The sequence below is a fragment of the Megascapheus bottae genome, chromosome 9 (assembly GCF_031878675.1).
Source record: "Megascapheus bottae isolate mThoBot1 chromosome 9, mThoBot2.hap1, whole genome shotgun sequence".
Classification (NCBI taxonomy): domain Eukaryota; kingdom Metazoa; phylum Chordata; class Mammalia; order Rodentia; family Geomyidae; genus Megascapheus; species Megascapheus bottae.
This window is the reverse complement of record NC_143517.1, coordinates 67,899,298-67,920,825: the sequence shown is the minus strand read 5'-3', so window position 1 is coordinate 67,920,825 and position 21,528 is coordinate 67,899,298. Positions and strand designations below refer to the sequence as shown.

The following is a 21,528-nucleotide window of genomic DNA, read 5'->3' as shown; positions in this document are numbered from 1 at the left end:
TGAGGCCTATGGGCGCCAGCACTCTGGGTGCCCCACATGGGCTGGGCACCCACGCTGCCCTCAGTGAAGAGGCTGGAGGGGCCTTCGGGCATTTGAGAAAGAGCCAGGCGCAGAGCTCACTCCAATAAGCAGTGTTAATTCAAATTCCTGAAGTCATCCTCGGTGTGGATACTTGTTTCAAAGTTGAATAAAACAGAGACATGGAGGCCAAGAAGCAAGTGATTCCTTTCCTTTTCTTTTACAAAAGATCTTTACGTCGTTGTGAGCTTTCGATGAGCGACCTCCCCACCCTCCCGCCCCTCCCCTCAAGCTCTGTCTGGCTATCTCTCTAGACATCCGTCTCACAATCTCCTGATCCCTTCTTCCATTCAAGGGCATCTGGGCTATTTCCATAACTTGATGAAGATGGCAGTGCAGCAACAAACATGACTGTGCGAGTGGCTTAGTAAAGCCTGTGCCCTGTGCCCTGTGCCCTGTGCCCTATACTTTCCCGGGCTGCGGGCCTCCTTATCTAGGCTCAGTCATGTCGGGACAGAGACGGGCACTTTCTCTAGTGGCCGGGGATGGGAGCATGGGCTGTCCCCGGTGGGACTGAGCCACCAGCACACAGCACGTTCCTAGTGACTCGAGGGTGACACTGAGGGTGACCCTGATGGCAGTGCCTGCCTCACAGAGACTCACAGAATCTCCAGAACGCCCAGAGCCCGAGCTCTCGTGTGCTCAGTAAATGACCCAAGGAAGAGCAGGAAGCCCACCTAGGAAAGAGACCTCCATGCAGAGGCCTGGTGTGGGGCGTGAGTGATTCTTTAAGGTATTTGTAGTTGTTCTTGGGTGTGGCAGCTCAGGTTGTGGTGTGTGGAACGGCTGTTAGTGACCCTCTTGAGCCCCTCCAGGCACCTGCAGCCAGGAACAGAGCGGAACTGTGTCCGGGCATCTGGCAGCCTGGAGGATGCATGCCCGTGAATGCTGGCCCTGCTGGGAGCGTGCCCGGTCCTTCTTGTCCTCCCCAAGTACAGCTTGCTTCCTGGAGTGCGGACACGATCTCTTCTCTGCCGGGGACAAGGCTGGCTGGTGCCGGTCTGGACCATTAGAATCGCCAAATCGTTACATGCCTGGCGTCCTCTGTCGGGGGACCACACAGCCGTGGACGCCCTGCTGGGAGGGCTGGCTTCTCCTGCCTGGGGGCCGGGGGAGTAGGCGGGCTCCAGCCACAGCTGGGGGCCAGTGTCCCCCTCAGGGACCTGCCGCGGAGAGGCCTGGCCAGATTCAGTGGCCCGGGTTGTCTGCGTGGGGTGTGGGGCCAGTGCCTCCCCAACTTGGGCTGTTGCAGCTCTTCCGGCTCTCGTGGGGGACAGAGTGGGATTTCCCATAAAGACCGGCCCTGCAGGAGCTTTCCTGCATCTCTGGCTCGTCAGAGCGCGTCTTTTGTGGGAAGTGGGTGGGGATATTGTGTTTGTCCTAAAGGAAGCCCAGAAGCGTGGCAGGGCAGGACTCGTCAGGAGAGGGGAGGGCAGGACTCGTCAGGAGAGGGGCAGGGCAGGACTTGCCGGAAGCCTGTATGGGGCCCCTCAACTCACCACATCTTCCCCTCTTCACATCACAGCTCTCACACGCGTGTGGTGCTCTGGGCCCCTTCTCGAGGACCAGCTGGCCTCACTCAGGAGCACTACTAGTCCCGTCAGTCCTCACCCCACCTGCTGGACTCTTGGGGTGCCTGCATGCTTCCCAGTTCAGCAGCCCTGCGTAGTGTCCATGCAAGGGGACAAAGTGAGTGGCCCCGTGGTCACTTGGCCCAGCTCAGGACCTGCAGAGGCCAGGCTGCTTTCCTGGGGTCGGCTGGGCAGAGCCCACAGAAGGCTGGTGGGTCCCTGGAAGTCAGAATGCATGGGACTTGACTTTCTCTGGGTCAGGCCAGGAGTTCTGGGGCCTCCTGGGCTCCGGAGGCCTGAAGGGACGAGAGCCAGAGGCCACACAGAGCCCACTGGGTCCCGGCCCTCTCTTTCTGGACCCTTGTGCACGGTTCCAGGACTGCAGCTCTGCACATACGCTCATCCTGCACTGTCCACCACCAGCAGGCCTGGCCTGGGGTTGCTGGACTTGGGAGGGCCTCCGAGAAGAAAACGTGACCCCTTGGTCAAGGGTCCTCTGCTCTGGGCCTCCTCCACCTGTGCGTCAACAAACGGGAGAAGGTGGTTTTACCATGTAGTCTTGCAGGCATCAGCTTGCCTTCACACACTGAAACCCAGTGTGTCAGAACCTAGTGTGTCAAACCATCGGAAGGGGGCCACCTGAACACTGCTGCGGGCTCGGGCTCCTTCCATACAATCCTGATTTGCACGATAAGCAGCATTACCAGGGGTCATTTCTTCTTCTTTCTTTTTTTTGTTGGTTTTTTTTTTGACTGTATTTTTTTTTTTTTTGTCTTTTCTTTTTTGGTACTGGGAATCGAACCCAGGATGTTGTACTTGCTAGGCAAACGCTTTGCTACTGAACCACATCCCAGCTCTCTTTTTTTTCTTTTTTTTTTTTGCCAGTCCTGGGTTTGAACTCAGGGCCTGAGCACTGTCCTTGGGCTTCCTCAAGGCTAGAGCCCTATCACTTGAGCCATAGTACCACTTCCAGCTTTTTAAATGGTTTTCTGTACATGTGGTACTGAGGAATTGAACCCCAGTCTTTGTGCATGTTAGGCAGGAACTCTACCACTAGGCCAAACTCCCGGCCCAGGGAGTTTGATATGCCCACATGTTTACTGGATGGATAATTCTGCAACATAATTCAGTACTTCTCTTTACAGCAAGACAATTACATTGTGTCTACGTAAAACAAAAACAAAAACAGCCCTAGGGGTTGAATTCAGAGCTTTGGGATTAGTAGGCAAGCGCTCTACCCCTTGAGTCACAGCACCAGCTCTTGTGTCTTCTGGCGGCTTCTAAGACTCAGGCCGTGGCTGTACTGGTGACAGCCAGTATACTCAGACAGACACTGACCGTGCCTCTGCCTGGGCAGTGGCCCACGGCTGGGGGCTGGAGGGTTACACTCTACCCCTGATCAAGATGCCAGCTCCTTTCTGGAGCTTAGACAATCTGAGATCAATGGCGTTCTTTTTTTCTTTTCTTTCTCTCTCTCTTCTTTTTTTTTGTGGGGCCTGGGAGCTGTCCCTGAGCTCCTCGGCTCAAGGCTAAAGTGGGGCTTGAGCCAAGCCCAACTTCCCCATTTTCTAGAGGTTAATTGGAGATAAGAGTCTCAGGTCCTTTTGTGCCTGGGCTGGCTTTAAACCTTGATCCTCAGAGCTCGGCCTCCTGAGTAGCTAGGATGACAGGTGTGAGCCCCCATGCCCTGCTTAGCAATGGCATTTTTTATCATAGCCCAGTCCTTGACACGTAAGTTCCTGGAAACTAAATGTGTGGGATGTCTTGCCTGAATACGTGGAAGAGTGCACATGGCCATTCTAAATTTCGATAGGAAGGATCACTGATGCCTGCCAGTCTACAGTCACAGAAGACAAACAGCCAGGGGTTTGGGGGCCCTCTTGTGAGGTAGGCAAAGATTTCTGTAAGAAAGCTGGGCTCCTGCTTACCGGCAGGGAGAATTCAGGCTAGTCGTACACAGAGCCAACCTCTTCCGCGCGTGCTTCAGCCAAGTCTTCAGGGCTTGAAGAAGAGCCAGAACCCACCCTCCCTCTCCTAACTGCTATAAATACTCAGACAAACAAGACTGCACCTCGAGGATGGCAAAGGAGACAGGGCAGCTTTCAGGGCAAGAAAGCAGGCTCCTGGAACAGGGTTCTATGGCAGGCAGTTTAGAAGCCTCTGGGGGTGGTGACAGGGGCCACGCATGACCTCCAGAGCTTCAAGGTGGGTAGGAGATGAACCTCAGACACTGGAATTCAGAATGGAGCCCCCTAGCCCCCTACCTCCCCACCACCAACAGCCAGAGCACCCGGGCTGCCCCCCTCCAAAGCCAGAGCACCCGGGCTGTCCCCCTCCCCAGCCAGAGCACCCGGACTGCCCCCCCTCCCCAGCCAGAGCACCCGGACTGCCCCCCTCCACAGCCAGAGCACCCGGGCTGCCCCCCCTCCCCAGCCAGAGCACCCGGACTGCCCCCCCTCCACAGCCAGAGCACCCGGGCTGTCCCCCTCCCCAGCCAGAGCACCCGGACTGCCCCCCCTCCCCAGCCAGAGCACCCGGACTGCCCCCCTCCACAGCCAGAGCACCCGGGCTGTCCCCCTCCCCAGCCAGAGCACCCGGACTGCCCCCCTCCACAGCCAGAGCACCCGGGCTGCCCCCCCTCCACAGCCAGAGCACCCGGGCTGCCCCCCCTCCCCAGCCAGAGCACCCGGACTGCCCCCCTCCACAGCCAGAGCGCCCGGGCTGCCCCCCCTCCCCAGCCAGAGCACCCGGACTGCCCCCCTCCCCAGCCAGAGCACCCGGGCTGTCCCCCTCCCCAGCCAGAGCACCCGGGCTGCCCCCCCGCCCCAGCCAGAGCACCCGGACTGCCCCCCTCCCCAGCCAGAGCACCCGGGCTGCCCCCCCTCCACAGCCAGAGCACCCGGGCTGCCCCCCCTCCCCAGCCAGAGCACCCGGACTGCCCCCCTCCACAGCCAGAGCGCCCGGGCTGCCCCCCCTCCACAGCCAGAGCACCCGGGCTGCCCCCCTCCACAGCCAGAGCGCCCGAACTGTCCCCCCTCCCCAGCCAGAGCACCTGGGCTGCCCCCCCTCCACAGCCAGAGCACCCGGGCTGCCCCCCCTCCACAGCCAGAGCACCCGGGCTGCCCCCCCTCCACAGCCAGAGCACAGATGACACAATTTTGTGTGGAATGCTCCAGCAGTACTGTAGTGATGGTGGTGAGAGGTGATTCCTTCATATGCCTGGAGCTCGGGGGCTTTCCACCCAAGAGTGGGGACAGGCCCCTCCCCGGGGTCCAGGGCTCATGTCACCTCACCTCAGAGGGATCCAGAAAGAGGTCAATGCAAGAAAATAGCCCTAAAAAAGTCATAGTGTTTGGATAAGTGGAAGAAGAAAACAAATGTCCTTGAGCCTGTCCCCTTGTCCCCTCTGCACACCTCTCAGATGCTCAAGCGCTCATGTCAGCTATAGTGGAGGTGACAGATGGCACTGCCACATGTAGAGAAGCAAGATGGCTTCAGGTTATGTCACTTAAACATGCAGATCACCAATTCTGGCCTTTTTCTTTTCTTCTGCAAGTCCGGAAATGTCATTCTTCATTATGGCTGAGTAGGAGCTCTATGGTGTGTGTATAGATATAGCACACACACAGGAGAGGAGTGAGGTGGCACACGGGCGTGCCTAACAGACGGCTGACCTGCAGTCCAGAGATGCAGCCTCCCACTCTGGGAGTCTCCGGCGCCCAGAGACCTAGTGCAGAAGAGCAGAGAAAGACGGAGAACAGAGCTGGGGGCACACAGAGGGCAGACGCCTGCCAGCTGCTGACTTCCTCTCCCATGGCAGCAGCGGAGGCCAGCGGTGGGCACTCTCTGTCCCTGCGTGCGGCCGACAGGCTCTGTGGCTGATACTCTGCTTCTACCACATTTCCTCTCGGGCTAGCCGAGCTGCTAGTGGGACAGCGCAGGCTTTGTGTGTCTGGAAGAAGACAGGAGCTTGAAGGCCAGGAGACACAGCCAGATTTATGTCTTCAAACTGGGGGAGGAAATAGTCTTGCAGGTGGAAGACAGCCCTGGACACAGGCTGGTCACTGTGCCTGGCATGGAGCAGGGCTGGAATCTGGACACCCAAGAGAGGTGGCCCAGCCTGGCTGAGCTGCTGCCCCTCGCCCCTCCGTGACGAGCCCCGGGAAGGCCCCTTACCCAGGGACTCCTCAGACGTCTGTCCTCCCTGCCACAGGGGCCCCCATTGCCCGGGGAGGGGGGAGTGTGGGGCTCCTGCCGCTCTGCCCTGCTCCCTCGAGGGACCCGCTGTGTGTAGCTCTGAGCTAGGGATGGCCTGTCAGGCTCACACTTCTCCGGGGAGCACTGTGGGGTGGAGGGAGAGCAGGGCCCACCCCGGCAGCTGGCCTGGCCCCAGCTGCTTGCGCCACCACTCCAAGGATGCACACCGCCTCCGGATGCTTCTCTCTGCCAAGGTCAGCTCTGACCTCACGCGGGGCTGCGGGACGTGGGGACATGCGGTTCATCACAGGTTCCAGAAGGGCCCTGGTGGCTTTCACGTACCACCCCCACCTCGCCAGTCCCCAAAGCATGGAGAGGAGAGAACAGAACCAATTAAAGGCGGTGAGAAGTCACGCTCCTTCTCTGCTCATCCCCCCACGACACCCCTCTCTGTGCAGAGGCCTGGGCCCCGTACCTCCCCTGCTGTCCACGCCTGATGGGACCAGCCCTCCTGCCCCTCAGTCCTCGTCCAGCTCAACCCCACTCCAGGCTACACCCACCCTCCCTCCCCTCAGCCCCAGCTGAAGTGTCCCCTCCCCAGAAACTTCGCGCTCTGGCCCAGTGGCTCCCTGGCAGCCTTCTGGCAAGGGGCGTCTCTCGTCCTCAGGCCTAGTGAGGTGTCCAGATGGGCCTCCTGGCCCCATGCAGTGGGATTCAGGCAGCCCTGAGCACACGAGTCTGAGTGAGCCTGAGAGCAGAGGCCCAGTGGTAGCCACAGCCACACTCAGAAGTCCTGTGTCTGTCTTCCCAGAGCTAGAGATTGGGGGCATCCAGCTTCTCCATTCCACAGGGCACATCAGAAGCTCAGACACCCTCTGCCTTGGCAGGGCTACCCCTGAGAAAGGATAGGGAGGTGGGGTGGGTCAGGACCGTGCTCCCGAGATGAAGACGGAGAACAGAGGATGGAAGGCTGGGGACGGAGGATGGGGACAAGGATGGGGGTGGGGGATGGAAGCGGAGCTGCCAGGCTGTGCAGGGGACCTTGTGCTACTCAGGGAGGCTGGCTCTCAGCCCCGTGACCTCGTCTTCCAGAGCCCCGAGCTTGCACAAGAGCCGCAGCAGATATGCTATCTTTAAAGGCCATCCACCAGAGCTGGCGTGGTTCTGGATTCACGTCCTCTCCCTTGTCACTTTTTGTAGCCAAGGATATTTGCTTCCAACCAAATTATACAATCCTCCCTGTTTGCCTTTAAAAACTTCCACCTCCTTGACGGGATAGCTTCTCAGTTCCCAGAGGAGGTGTGTTCCCTCACCACGCTGGCTGTCCCCACAACAGGACACGCAGCTACCTTTGGAGAGTCTGTCTTGTAAGTTGTTTGGGCTGACACAGAAGTGTGGTCTGCAGCTGGGGGGGTGGCAGCGGGGAGGAAGCGGTGCAGCGGGTTTGAGGGTGCATCCCGGCCCTTCCTGCCGGGGCTCTCCACTCTGACTGCCCCCCAACTCTTTCTGTGATCTGTTTTGAAATAAGGCCCCTGAAATGAAGTGTCACAGGATAAGCCGCAAGGGATTCCCTGGCTTCCAGTCTTCATGCAACTCACAGGTCCTCGAGATCTCCATGCAAAAAACATTTCTGGGAGTCCCACAAAAAGGAGGTGTCAGCTGGGGCTTGATGGTTCACGCCTGGCATCCTAGCTACTCAGGAGACTGAAATCTGAGGTCATGGTTTGAAGCCAGCCCAGGGAAGGAAATTAAGCACCAAAAAGCCAGAAGTGGAGCTGTAGAGTGCTAGCCTTGAGTTCAGTGCCTCGATTAGGAATTAAAGCAGGGGGAGGGAGGGAGGGGTGGAGAGGTAGGGGAAGTTTTAGCAAGGGATTTAATAGAATAAAGTAGAGAGAAAAGCAGGGCAGGACAAAGACCACAAGCGTAGAGGTGGGAGACAAGGTTAGACGTAACCGCCCAGGTCAGGTCGTGTGAGCGCTGAGCTGGCCAGCCAGCCACCCCTAGGGTCTGGGTGGTGGAGATGGGAATGCTTTATTATTTTTAAACTTGGAAATGTGATCTAGGATTATCCCTAATGCAGAAGCACTTCCTTTGCCAGATAAGCCTCTCATTTCTCTGCCTCCTTTCAGGAAGGCCTGAGGCTTCTTACTGTCTCCAATGAGAAGAGATGCAGAAAGCGCCTTTATCTCTCCCTGTTCTTACCGCATATCTAAAAGGAAGTGGATAAGAGAAAGAGAGATTTTATTTTCTCTCTTTTTTCCTCATTACTGCATGTTCTGGTCCTAATATTAAAAGACACCGGAACTTTTAATACCTAATAAAATAATATAATTTCTCTATCTCCTAATCTATCAATTGTGATACCAAAAAATTAAAAATAAAAAGAAACAACAAAAAACTCTCCTGGGTCAATAAAGTCTGTTTTGTGAGCCTTTGAGTTCCATAGTTTCTATTCTGTCTGCAAGGATTTCTTGTCTCGTAGGTACCCAGTTTAATGTTTTGTTTGATCCACACTCCTAAGGTTCTCTTCACTCTCAAGAGATCCCTGAATTCCATCCAGGAATCTGCCCCCCTGCCAGCCCATCCCCACACACAGCCTTTGTAGGTCAGTGGGCATGGACGATTCTTTAGCTGCTGCTATGCAGTTAAGCAACCTGTACAGGTCATTTCCGAGCTTCTACTTCTTTATTTTTCTCCTTCTGCTCCCCATCTGCACTTATTAAGACAGAATTCTGCAAATGAAAATAAAAATAGGGAAATGCCCTCTTACAACTTTTAGGGAGGGGGCTAAGAATGTGGCTTAGTGGTAGTGCATAAAGTCCTGGGCACCATTTCTCAGTACCATACAATACCATACAACACAGAAAAGGCCAGAGGTGGCTCAAGTGGTAGGGTGCTAGCCTTGAGCAAAAAGAAGCTCGGGGACAGCGTCCAAGCCCTGAGTTCAGGCCCCAGCATTGGCACAGACGCGCAGTCTTCCTGAGACACTGCCAGGACTCATCCTCCTGAGTCCCCTGGTGGTTGCACTGGGACTGGAGGGAGGATGGAGGAGAGAAAGGGCAGAATCAAAGCAGAAGCAGGGGTTCGGAGCCTTTATTAATCCTGGGCCCAGGTGAGGGGTTTGTGCCTCTCAGCAGAAGTGGTTCCCATACTCGTCAATAATTCTTCCTTAGGTGTGACCAGCGCTTGATTTTCAGGGAACTAGGGGACAGGAAACTGAGCCTGCATGTTCCTTGGCTAGGGATGAGGCAGTACAGGGGAAGGGGGCAAGTTACAGAGCCAAAGAATCCACATTAAGCTCAAGTGTAGAAACATCAGTATAAAGCAGAATAGAAAAGAAATTTGAAAAGCAAAAAAAGAGCAGAGGATGAAAATTAACTAAGTAAATGGTGAGTGGCAGCCTCTTTAAAAATAAATAAATAACACAGGGGCAGGAGTCTGGCCTTGTTAGTAGAGTGCTTGCCTAGCATGCACGAAGACCTGCCTTGCGATTCCTTGGTACCACATACATAGAAAAGGGGCACTGTGGCTCAAGCGGTAGAATGCTAGTCTTGAGAAAGCCCAAGGACAAGTGCTCAGGCCCTGAGCTCAAGCCCAGGACTGGCAATAAATAAATAAATAAATAAATAAATAAATAAATAAATGAATAAAACAAACTCATGCTCATGGACTACTAAAAGGATATGTTCAGAGCCAGTAAAAATAGTTACTAATTAAACAGAAGGCTTTAGCAAAAAAAAAAATGTGAGTTTGCCTCTTGTTAGAGGTGACTGAAAGGCTGAAATCTCAGAGTGTCAGGCGGAAGAAAGCCCATGACGTTGGGGACTGAGGAAGAGTGAGCACAGTGACTCCATTTGGATTTTGACAACTTCCCCTTACACATTTCTTGGAGTGTTTGTCTCTTAATAGTTTTCTCTGAAGGTATCTGCTTTAACAACCTTATAGTTTGGTTTTTAAGAAAGTCCCTTTTCATCGAGATTAATTTTTCCCCAGATTGTCTGATCTCATTCTATACGGAAGGGGAGGTAACAGGCTGGCTGTGTCAGGGCCGGGCCAGATAGAAACAACTACGGGGTTTAGAAAGACTGGCTCTTGGGCTGGGCTTATTTGAGTCTACATTTAAGTCTGCTCTGAAGGAAATGTTCTTACATAAGAAAGTATGGCTCAAAGGGGTCGGGAGTGTGGCCTAGTGGAAGAGTGCTTGTTTAGCATGCAGGAAGCCCTGGGTTCAATTCCGTATACACAGAAAAAGCCTTAAGTGGTGCTGTGGCTCAAGGGGTAGAGCTCTAGCCTGAGATAGCCCAAGGATAGTGTCTAGGCCCTGACTTCAAGCCCCAGGACTGTAAAAAAAAAAAAAAAAAAAAAAGTATGGCTCAGGTTCTACTCCTTCTGGCCAGAAGCTGTGCTCTGAAAAACAGATGTTCTCAAAGTTTGTTTCTTTCATGTACAGTTGAAGTATGTCTCAAAATTATTCACTATAGGTTTTTGTATCTTGAAATAGGCTTTTGCTTCTTTTTAGAAGTTCCTTAAAAAATAGATCTTCCTCAAGATCCTGCCATACCACTGTTGGGTATATATCTGAAGGAGTATAAGTCCAAACACAAGAAAGCAATAATATCTACATATCCATGTTTATAGTAGTGCTGTTTAATAGCGACAACCGGGAATTGGCTGACGTACCCAACACGTGAACGGATGGAGACACCATGATACACACGTGTGCCACGCAAGGTCACACAGCCATAACTAAAAGTAAAACCTTGTCATTTTCTGGGAAGTAGATTGAACTGGAGACATTGACATTAAGTGTGACTGGGGCTTTTTCCGAAGGCCGATGCAAGGTATGTCTAAGATGCTCAGGTCTCACCCTAGAGCGACGAGAATCAAGGCTGAGGAATGGCTGGAACCAAACAGTCCTCAGAGTTACCAAGAGCCAGTGAGCCCTTGACCAAGGAATACAGGACAACCTCATGAAAAAACACCAAGACAGATACCATTCCTTCCCCCTTCAGAAATGTTTCCACTTGACTGTAGATCTCAATGTAAAATGCATAGCTATAAAACTCCTAGAGGATTCCATGGGAGAGAATCCCGGATGTCTTTGGTTTTGACAATGAGTTTTTAGGCATAGCAGTGAAGACATGAGCCATGATAAGCAAGACTTCAGGAAAATCAGAACCTTCTGCTCTATCTAAGACGTTGTCCTGAGAATGAATAAGAAGAAAAGGCTCCGACTGGGAGAAAACATTTGCAAGGGCATAGCCAATGAAAGACTGCTAAAGACAACATACAAAGAGCTCTTCAGACGTCAACACTGGATTTAAATGGGGGAGATCTGAGTTGATATCTCTTGAGAAATGATATATCGATGGAAAACAATGCAGTGCCATATATCATGATAGAATTACAAATTAAAACAAGAATAAAATAGGGTTGCACACCTCAGAAATCTCATACACTGCCAACACCACACATTATCAAAGAAGTGAACAACAGATGTCTTCATGTATTTTCTGAGCATACAAAATGGCACCACCATTTTAGAAGATAAAACCAAACATAGTCTACAGCCTAGCACTTGGGCTGTTGGTATGTTTTTCTTTTTTTTTCTTCAAATGCATGGTAATCCAGGATCCAAACAAAACTCAGGAAGCAATTTCGTTTATAATTGCCAACACTTAGAAGAAATCAAGATATACTTTAGTAGGTGGCTGCATGAATGCTGTGCTACATGCAAAGAATGCTAAGAGGAAATGAACTCCTCCGAGTAAAAGAGATAAGGAGAAGCTAAGCCTCAGTTACTCAGAAAAGTCAGTCTTTTCAACTCACTGGCATTCTTGAAAAGAAAATGAGGCCTGGGGCCTGTTTTCTGTGGCCCTCGGCTGGACCTGGTGTCGCGTGACCACTGGGGGCAGGAAAGCAGCTGGTTTGCACCCCCAGAGCTTCGGCGTGAGGTGCAGCTGAGGGTGTAGGGTAGGGCACGGAGGCTCACCCAGGAGACATGGTTTCCCCACGAGCCCGGGGGCTCACGTGGACGCAGGGGCTCCCGGAGACGCCCTTGACGCCATTTCTAGTTCTCCATGCAGCAGGAGGGGAGCTTTCTTTTCTGAGATAACTAAACCAGCTCAGACATGTGAGGGGAGAAAGTCGATGCCGTAATACACTCTTCAGATGTGGTTTTATTAAAGGGAACACAAAGGATCATCTATGAAAAGAGTCCAAGGTCGCCTCTGATCTCTTCAAAGGCCACAGCATCCATCCATCTTCTCCCCCCTCACCCCCGTCCCCGACTTCGCCAAGCGGGCCAGAGCTCTGCCCAAGCCGCTAGCTCACAGCCCAGGCCCTGCACCTGCCCTCCGCCCCACCCCCGCAGGCCTTGACGGGGGGAATGGGTGCTGCCCCCCCACTCTGGCTGAGGGGTGCTCTGGGTCTCTGGGGCAAGGCCAGGGCAGCTTCTCTCGCGATGTGACCAGTCAGCCAGGGAGATTCCTGCACAGGATATAAAGGACTCAGGTGGAATGGGGAGGCCGGAGGCCCCTTCCCGATGGCACTCTTGGCGAAGGCTGACGCCCGGCTGGCCAGGCCCTGGCTGGGCCTGCTCAGGGTGAGGCCCCTGGGCACCCAAGCAGCGCCCAGCCCCGGGGCAGTGCTGCCCTTCGAGGCCATCCCCCAGTGCCCAGGCAACAAGTGGCTGAGGCTGCTGCACATCTGGAGAGCCCAGGGCCACGAAAACAAGCACCTGGACATGCACCGCGTGTTCCAGGAGCTGGGGCCCATCTTCAGGCAAGTGCTTCTCCTGCCCTGCGGGCACCCAGGCCGGCCAGGTTCAAGACCTGCCCCCCGCCGCCCACGGGCTCCCCAGCCTGCCCCGAGGAAGGGAGGGGCAGGGCAGCGGGGGCCTGCGTCTCTGCCATGGACACAGAGAAGCAGAGCTGGAGGCAGAGCTGGAGCAGAGACCGGCAGTGGGAGAGGCCCAGCTGGCCGTGTGGGAGGGCCGGGGCCGGGCCAGGAGGCAGGGGCACCACAGCAGAGGGCCCGGAAGGACGGGGTGGTGTCCAGAGGGCCCTGTGTGTCCCCAGGTACGACGTGGGCAGTAGACAAGTGGTGTCCGTGATGCTGCCAGAGGACGTGGAGAAGCTGTACCACGTGGAGTGTCCCAACCCTCAGCGGCAGCTGATGGAGCCCTGGGTGGCCTACAGAGAGCATCGCGGGCAGACTCGTGGCGTGTTCTTGCTGTGAGGAGCCCTGGGGAGGATGGGGGAGGAGGGTCGGGTAGACTGAGGGTGGGAGGTGAGACGGAGCAGACCAGGAGGGTGTGTGGGTGGAGGCGGGGTGGGCGCCCGGCCCCATGGGGGCCCTCAGCATGGTGACAGGGGCAGTGGTAGAGAATTCTCCTCGGCACCTGGCCAGGCGAGACGAAGTATGCAGAGCGAATCCAGCAGGGATGTCTATGCCATGTCCGCCTGAGCCTTGTCCCTTTCCCTCAGCGCTGTCCTTCCTACAGGACAGCCGAGCCAGTCCATTCCAGAGGGATGGGCAATCTCCCTGGCCTCCCGCCTGGTGTCTGGACGCTTAAGATGAAGTGGCACTTACTTTAGGTTGTCTATGGGTCGTGGGTAGGAGGTAGAAGACAGATGTCACCTTTGTGCTCAGAATCAATGCCATGCATGCGTGTGCCTCTGTGTGTGTGTGCATACACACTGCAGTGACAGGAGCGCACAGGCACACAACAGCATGTGTTGTTAGTGATGGACAGCTGTGAAGCAGTGGCTATTGGGAGAGCAGGAGCTAAAGCAGGGACGCGAGGCTGGGAGTACCACCTGCCATCCTGCCACAAGTGAATTCCTCGGCCGGGTCTCAGGACGGCCTCCTTCCTGGCATTGTCCCCGACAACATTTGGAGGGAGATGGGCTGGGAGGGGCAGGGCCGGGGGTGGCATGCACCCCCAGGATCACGGGGGTTGGCATGCCCTCGCATGTGTTTGCATTTACACAAATGACTTGTGCAAGCACACATATAAGAATGGCGTGCTGTCTGCACACATGTCTGCGCGTGTGCGGGGGACACGTACGTGTGTGGTTCTGTCTGCCGGAGCCGCATGCGCCCCTGCCCGGGGTGGCGGGCGTCTAGCCATGGGAGCTGCTCACGGATGGGGTGGCTCGGATTGTGGCTCAGTCCTGAGGGTCATCCAGGAGGCATTTCCCAGCTCTGCGCCATGCTTGGTTTCTGGCCTGCAGAACATGGGGACACTTCATGGAGACAGATGGGGGTGGTGACACACACCATGGCCACCACCGGGGAGGACAGGGAGGGAGGGCCCACCAGGGTTTCTTCACTCGGATGTGGGTCAGACAGGCAAAGCTGGGCAGGAGTGCCGGGCTCTCCCTTGAAGAAACGACTTCCAACCAGGCACAGGCAGCCAGCGCCCCAGCAAGTCCAGGTAGATCTGTCACCCGGGGTTGGCCTCGTCACCTCGGGCCCAGCACGTGAGGGCTACCATGCAGACGGCAGGTGCGCTGCCTGCCTCTGACCCAGCCGGCGGCTCCCAGCCCTCCCTGCGTCCAGCTGGCCAGGAGCCCAGCGGTTAGTTAGCGCCGGGGCCGCGGGAGCCTCCACTCGGCCTCCTCTTCCTGTAGGAACGGGCCCGAGTGGCGCTTCAACCGACTGCCGATGAACCTCTCCGTGCTCACCCCGAAGGCCGCCCAGAAGTTCCTTCCCATGGTGGACGCCGTGGCGAGGGACTTCTCCCAGTCCCTGCAGAGGAGGGTGCTGCAGAACGCCCGGGGAAGCCTCACCCTGGACATCCAGCCCAGCGTCTTCTACTACACGATAGAAGGTGGTGGTCGGGGGGGGCCGAGGCAGGGGGCGACCTTCAGCCCGGGCTGGCGTTGGCTCAGCAATGCCATCGTCTCTGCAGCCAGCAACTTCGCTCTTTTTGGGGAGCGGCTGGGCCTCTTTGACCAAAACACGAGTTCCAGAAGCCTGAACTTCATCCACGCGCTCGAGGTCATGTTCAGATCCACCGGGCAGCTCATGTTTCTGCCCAGGAGCCTGTCCTACTGGACCAGGCCCCAGGTGTGGAAGGAGCACTTCGAGGCCTGGGACTTCATCTCCGACTACGGTAAGGGCCACGGGGCGGTGGCACCACGGTGGCCGCATTTCCTGTTTATTCCGGTCAGAGCCATGACATGGCTGCATGCAAAGCTCTGACTCCCCCTTGGTCCTTGCCCACAGTCGGCCGTGAGGTTGGGTTGGCACTGGAGATGGTGGAGAGGGACGGGGAGAAGTGGAAGTGCCAGATGGGTTGGGTAGGGGACAGAGGCACCCTCCAACTCCGGGACCTGGCCCCGGCCCCACAGCCGACAGCTGCATCAAGAAGGTGTGTCAGGAGCTGGCGCTCAGTCCCCAGCAGGACTACAGCGGCATCGTGGCCGAGCTGCTGGCGCACAAGGAGCTGTCACTCGAGGCCATCAAGGCCAATGCTCTGGAGCTCACCGCTGGAAGCGTGGACACGGTCAGGACCGCAGCTGCCCCGCAGTCCAGCACCAAGCTCCCCGGGATGGCCGCCCACAAGCCCCACCCCTAGGCCTGATATCCTCAAAGGAAGGCAGTTCTCCTAGGCCTCCTGGAGGCTGGACTTTAGCTGACAGAGGAGGAGCTGTGCGGAGGTGTCAGGCCATGGAGGGAGAGAGGGAAGCAGAGCCCGGGAGGCCCCAGCTCTGACCTGGGAATGCAGCTGAGCTGGGTGAGGGAGGTGGAAGTGGAGGCAGATGAGGCAGGCAGGAATCAAGATCATCAGATCCTGCCTTACCCCAGGCTGTCGTGCCAAGCTATGGAAAGCCAGCCAAGTGAACTGAGGGCAGGGTGGCTAGAGTCCCAGGAGACAGCCTAGGCAGTGACTGCTGGGATCGGGGGGCCCAGGAGACAGCCTAGGCAGTGACTGCTGGGATCGGGGGGCCTAGGAGGCCACATGGTGACTCTGGGGGTTCCTGGCCACCAAAAGAGGCACTGTGGGCATGCCGAGACCCCTCGAGTGACAGACAGGAGTCAGCAGCAAGGTCTGAGGGGGCCTGGAGCACCAGTTCAGACTGGACAAGGTCAGGGCAGAAGGTCCTGTGGGTGGCTAGGCCCTGAAGGCGAGTGGATGTGCCTTCTAGAATATGCTGAGTGTTGCTGGGGGTCAGCTCAAAGGGACACCTCCCTGGAGAGGCGGGGAGGGGGCAGCTGAGGAGGGGGCTGGGCCGTCTCTGTGGGGCTTCCCTTCAGTACCTGGGACACAGTGCTTAGAGGACTCTGGGGTCCTGGGCTCACCCTGCTCCCTGCACGCCCTTCCCTGGGGTTAGACTCCTCCTAGGAGAGCCGGCCTGGGGCTGCCTGAGCCTTCCTTGTAGGCTGGCCTGGGGCTGGGGTGTGTGGCTGGAGCCCAGGCCTGAGGGCCTGGGGCTGGGGTGTGTGGCTGGAGCCCAGGCCTGAGGGCCTGGGGCTGGGGTGTGTGGCTGGAGCCCAGGCCTGAGCCTTCCCCATCGGGTGCTGCAGACATCCTTTGCCCTGATGATGACACTCTTTGAGCTGGCCCGGAACCCGGACGTGCAGCAGGCCCTTCGACAGGAGAGCCTGGCGGCCGAGGCCAGCGTCTCTGAGAATCCCCAGAGGGCCATGGTGGAGCTGCCCCTGCTGCGGGCCACTCTCAAGGAGACACTGAGGTAGTGCGTCCCTCCCTGCCCGGTGATCCTGGCCCTGTGGTCTCCAGAGGAGAAGACAGAGCCGGGGCAGGGACAGCGCTGCCAGGGGCCCTGCCAGGGGCCCTCTCCCCTCCCCTTCCCGAGGGGGGCGCGGGCTGGGGTGGGGGGAAGGGAGGTGCACGTCTGCGGCCGGCCAGCGCCCCCCCCCGCCCCCCGCCCCCGGCTGGGTGGCTCGGAGGGGACCCTGCTGAGCTCAGCATGGAGCCGGGGGAGGGGGGCGGGGCCGCCTGAGCCCGCCCGCCCCACCCGCCGACAGGCTCTACCCAGTGGGCAGCATTCTGGACAGGGTCCCCAGCTCGGACGTGGTGCTTCAGAACTACCGCGTGCCTGCTGGGGTGAGTGCGCCCGCCCCGCCCGCCCCCGCCCGCCCCGCCCGCCCCGCGCCCGCCCCGCCCCGCGCCCGCGGGCCGCTCACGCCCCTCCACCTCCGCGCAGACGTCGGTCCAGGTGTATCTGTACTCCATGGGCCGGAACCCCGCCATCTTCAGGAGCCCGGAGCGCTACAACCCGCAGCGCTGGCTGGACGAGCGCCTGCGCTTCTGCCACCTGGCCTTCGGCTTCGGGGTGCGCCAGTGCCTGGGGCGGCGCCTGGCCGAGGTGGAGATGCTGCTGCTGCTTCACCACGTGAGCAGGGGGGCGGGGCCTGGGTAGGCGGGGCCGGGGCGGGGCTGGGCGGGGCCTGCGGTGGAACAGGGCCCGGGGGGCGGGGCCTGCGGTAGAGCAGGGCCCTGGGGCGGGGTCCGGGGTGGGGCTGGGCGGGGCCTGCGCTGAAACAGGGCCCGGTGGGCGGGGCCCCGGGCAGGGTGGGGCCTGTCGTGAAACAGGGCCGGGGGACGGGGCGGGGCCCGGGGTGGGCGGGGTCCTGGGCGGGGCGGGGCCTGCGGTGGAGCAGGGTCCGGGGCGGGGTCCGGGGCGGGGCTGGGCGGGGCCTGCGGTGGAACAGGGCCCGGGGGGCGGGGCCTGCGGTAGAGCAGGGCCCTGGGGCGGGGTCCGGGGTGGGGCTGGGCGGGGCCTGCGCTGAAACAGGGCCCGGTGGGCGGGGCCCCGGGCAGGGTGGGGCCTGTCGTGAAACAGGGCCGGGGGACGGGGCGGGGCCCGGGGTGGGCGGGGTCCTGGGCGGGGCGGGGCCTGCGGTGGAGCAGGGTCCGGGGCGGGGTCCGGGGCGGGGCTGGGCGGGGCCTGCGGTGGAACAGGGCCCGGGGGGCGGGGCCTGCGGTAGAGCAGGGCCTGGGGCGGGGCGGGGCCCGGGGCGGGGCGGGGCGGGGCGGGGCCGACTCCACAAGCAAAGGCAGAAGCCGGCTGGAGCTCTGCTCCGTCCTCCCAGGTGCTGAAATCCTTCCAGGTGAAGACTCTGCTCAAGGAGGACCTGAAGATGGCCTACCGCTTTGTTCTGATGCCTACCTCCTTCCCGCTCCTCACTTTCCAGCCTGTCAGCTAGTGCCCCTCCCTCGCCGGCCTCCCTCGGACTGGACCATAGGCCACTCACTCTTCTTCCACCTTAGAACTTCGCTCCCAGGGCAGCAAAGCCAGGGCAGGGCTCGGAGGTACCGGCCCTCGTTCTGTCCTGCCAGCCCTTCCCCGGCGAGGACCCTTAGCTGGGACACGGCCAGCTGCCCACTGCCCGCAGCTCCAGACTCCTAGCGACCCATGACCCTCCACCCCACCCCTCAGCTTTCACTACCTGGTGTATTCATCTAATCCCAGCTCTTCAGGAGGCGTAAAACAGGAGGGTCACCATTTGGTGACAGATCAGGCCCCAAAGTAAAACAAGGGAGCTGACATGTCAGACAGTCAGCCAGGTGTGGGGATGTGAGCCTCTGATCCCAGGTACCGTGAAAGGCAGAAATGGTGAAACTTTGTTCTAGACCACTCTGGCAAAGGTACGAGAGCATATCCCCAAGGAGAGGACCGTGAAGCGGGGAGAGGGGAGTGCCTCCAGCACCAGCCTGCAAGACTTGGCCAAAACCAAGTTTCCATTCTGTGAAATCAGTCAAGAAAATTCAGTCAACACTAGAGGCGCCTGCAGGGTGCACGGGGGAGGAGGCCATGAGGCTCTTCCTTCTGGAGACAGCACAGGGCGGAGGTGGCCGCAGGGTGAGCTGTCTCCCTCTAGGATAGAGCGCCTGGGCAGAAGTGAGCAGGGGTCTCCTGACCCCAAAGTATAAAAATGTCCCTCAGATTTCCTTTTAGCCATAAGGGGTCAGGACAGACTCACATAGAACAAGACATTCAACAAGACTGGATGGTAAAGGCTGAATGTGTGTGTCACCTGAGGGTCACATGTTGACTCTAAAACCCAGGACCTGGCAATGGGACTGGGTAGCAATGACAACGTAATGAATGCTGAGGTCACTGTGACGCAGTCCTAACCAGCCTGACCCCGGGTCACCAAGGAGGCTCTGTGGGTGAGAAAGATGTTGCCGGGGCCAGCACCGTGTGAAGACACGGGAGGGAGATGGTCAGATGTGGGCCTGGAGAAGACGGGGAAGCCCAGCTCCTCCAACACTGCTCTCACTTCCCACCTCCACAGCGTGAAAAATAAACTTACCTGTCTAAGCACCTAGTTGTTTTTTTTTTTCTAGTTGTGGGGCTTGAGCTCAGGGCCTGAGCACTGTCCTTGGACTTTCTCAAGGCTAGAGCTCTACCACTTGAGCCACAACACCACTTCCAGCTTTTTTCTATGTATGTGGTTCCGAGGAATTGAACCCGGGCCTTTGTGCACGCTAGGCAAGCACTCTACCACCAGAGCAAACTCCTGACGTCGCTAAACACACCACTCGAGCACCAAACAGCAGATTCCCTAAGTCACAGGAAACTAGACAGTGTCTGCCAATGCCTGGTGGGCAGAGGCTATGATGGGCTTTGCTGGGTGAAGCCCCAGTGGCTGGATGGAGTTGTGAGGGAGGAAGACCTAGTCTAGGGCTAGGCCGGTTCTGCCTGCTATGATTCGGGTCCATCACTGAAGACTTGCTCTCCAGCTCTCGGCAGGATGGGGGAGTAGTGGAGGCCTGAAGAAGTGAAGCCCCCTGGGAAGAGGTCCAGGTGGCTGTGGGGTGGCCTTGAATGTCCTGATGGGGTCTTCCCATCTGTCTCCATTTCCTAGGAGCGGGGAGGGGATGAGCAGCCGCCTCCGGCCTGCCTATCCTTCCCCAGTGAACGGGGCCTAAACCTCCCTCTGGAGAGGCATGAAAACATGACCTCGTACACAGGTTGGTGTTGAAGCATCTGCCTAAGATGAGGTATTGCTACTGTGTTCCCACAGCGATTATCTATCTGTCTACCTACCCATCTATCTACCTATCTATCTATCTATCTATCTATCTATCTATCTATCTATCTCCCTCACAGCAGCCTATCTGAAACTCAGCTGGGAAGGTCGTCCTGTGAGCCCAGTCCCAGAACACGCACACACACACACCCACACCCCAATAGTCTCAATTTTATTTTAGTTTTGTTCTTGAGGTTAGGGGAGCCCCATGTCATCCACTGCATGGACCTGGAGGTCACCTTTACTCAGATTTCAATATTGAGGGCCTTAAGGCCAGCTTTGGTAGATCCGAGGACTCCATCCTCAGTGGCTCTGTGGACTCAGTCCTCGGTGGCTTGGACTCTGTCCTCGGTGGACTCTGTCCTTGGTGGCTCTGTCCACTCTGTCCTCGGTGGCTCTGTGGTCTCTGACCTTGAGAGTTCTGTGGTCTCTGACCTTGATAGTTCTGTGGTCTCTGTCCTCGGTGGCTCTGTGGTCTCTGTCCTCGGTGGCTCTGTGGTCTCTGTCCCTGGTGGCTCTGTGGTCTCTGTCCTCGGTGGCTCTGTGGTCTCTGTCCTCGGTGGCTCTGTGGTCTCTGTCCTCGGTGGCTCTGTGGTCTCTGTCCTTGGTGGCTCTGTGGTCTCTGACCTTGATAGTTCTGTGGTCTCTGACCTTGATAGTTCTGTGGTCTCTGACCTTGATAGTTCTGTGGTCTCTGACCTTGGTGGCTCTGTGGTCTCTGACCTTGATAGTTCTGTGGTCTCCATCCTTGGTGGCTCTGTGGTCTCTGACCTTGGCTACCACCCTACCCCTTGAGCCACAGCACCACTTCCCATTTTAATCCTGGTTAATTGGAGAGAAGAGTCTCCTGGTCTTTAGTGCCTAGCTAGCCTCCTGATTAGCTAGGATTACAGGTGTGAGCCACAGCACCTGGCTCACTTCTAGCTTTTGTACAGAGTCTCATGGACTTTCCTTCCTGGACTGGCTTCACATCCTGGTTCTGAGATCTCAGCCTCCTGAGGAGCTAGGATTGCAGGTGTCGGCCACCAGCCACCGGCCACTGTTCCCTTTTAAAGTACAGTTTTCACTAATACCTCTTTGGCTTCTCTTTTAGTGACAAGAATAAATTGATGTCTTTTGTTTCTTATCATCTGTTATTGGTCCTCATCTTAGCAGCCTATAACTCAAATCTCCTGCCAACCGAACTTCCCATATCACTTCCTATATCAGACAGGAAGAGGGTTTTCTGGCTCCATTTTTTTCTAGGCAGGGAAAGAAAAAGACCACTCTCAGTAGAAAATGGCTACAGAAGATAGAACATCACCCTTGTATACCCCTTGTAAGACTAAAGGGAAGCCATGTCAATTAGAGGGCAAATGAGATGGATGAAGATATGAAGAAGTTATATAATTTCTTAAATGTTGAAGGGTCAAGACTCAGAATAAAATCAGGAAGGAACCTGAAAAAGAAGGCAAGCTGTCCTCCCACCACATCATTTTTAACGCGAGTGGAGAATACTGGCGAGACTGTCTAGATCTGCCTCTCCTCAAAGGCAAGCGAGACAGCCCTCTGTCCTGCCCGGTGAACTGGACGGGTACCGGCAGGAAGGGCGGAGGCACTGAAGGCGAGAGCTTGCCCTGCTCACCACAGAACACCACTGCCTTAGGTGTAGACTGCACCAGGCCCAAGGTGG

General features: G+C 57.2%; 1 protein-coding gene and 1 long non-coding RNA gene across 3 annotated transcripts; one reads left to right on the top strand and one right to left on the bottom strand.

The window, feature by feature from the left end:
- Positions 1 to 315: 315 nt before the first annotated feature.
- Positions 316 to 5,318, bottom strand: LOC150059321 (uncharacterized). 2 transcript variants are annotated; one of them, XR_016536644.1, is made up of 4 exons: positions 5,064 to 5,318; positions 4,943 to 4,983; positions 1,578 to 1,739; positions 316 to 1,339 (listed from the first exon to the last, which is right to left on the bottom strand). It is a non-coding gene; the product is annotated as an uncharacterized LOC150059321 (long non-coding RNA). The 2 variants fall into 2 exon arrangements; XR_016536643.1 differs by lacking the exon at positions 5,064 to 5,318 and having other exon boundaries at positions 4,943 to 5,043.
- A 7,068-nt stretch (positions 5,319 to 12,386) lies between these two features.
- On the top strand, positions 12,387 to 19,130 carry Cyp11b2 (cytochrome P450 family 11 subfamily B member 2). Its single transcript, XM_090339492.1, has 9 exons — positions 12,387 to 12,629; positions 12,926 to 13,081; positions 14,483 to 14,682; positions 14,764 to 14,967; positions 15,206 to 15,360; positions 16,383 to 16,549; positions 16,845 to 16,923; positions 17,024 to 17,212; positions 17,913 to 19,130. Exons 1-9 carry the CDS (start codon positions 12,391 to 12,393, stop codon positions 18,024 to 18,026), a joined length of 1,503 nt encoding a protein of 500 aa, XP_090195618.1. The 5' UTR covers positions 12,387 to 12,390; the 3' UTR covers positions 18,027 to 19,130.
- The last annotated feature ends 2,398 nt before the right edge of the window (positions 19,131 to 21,528 follow it).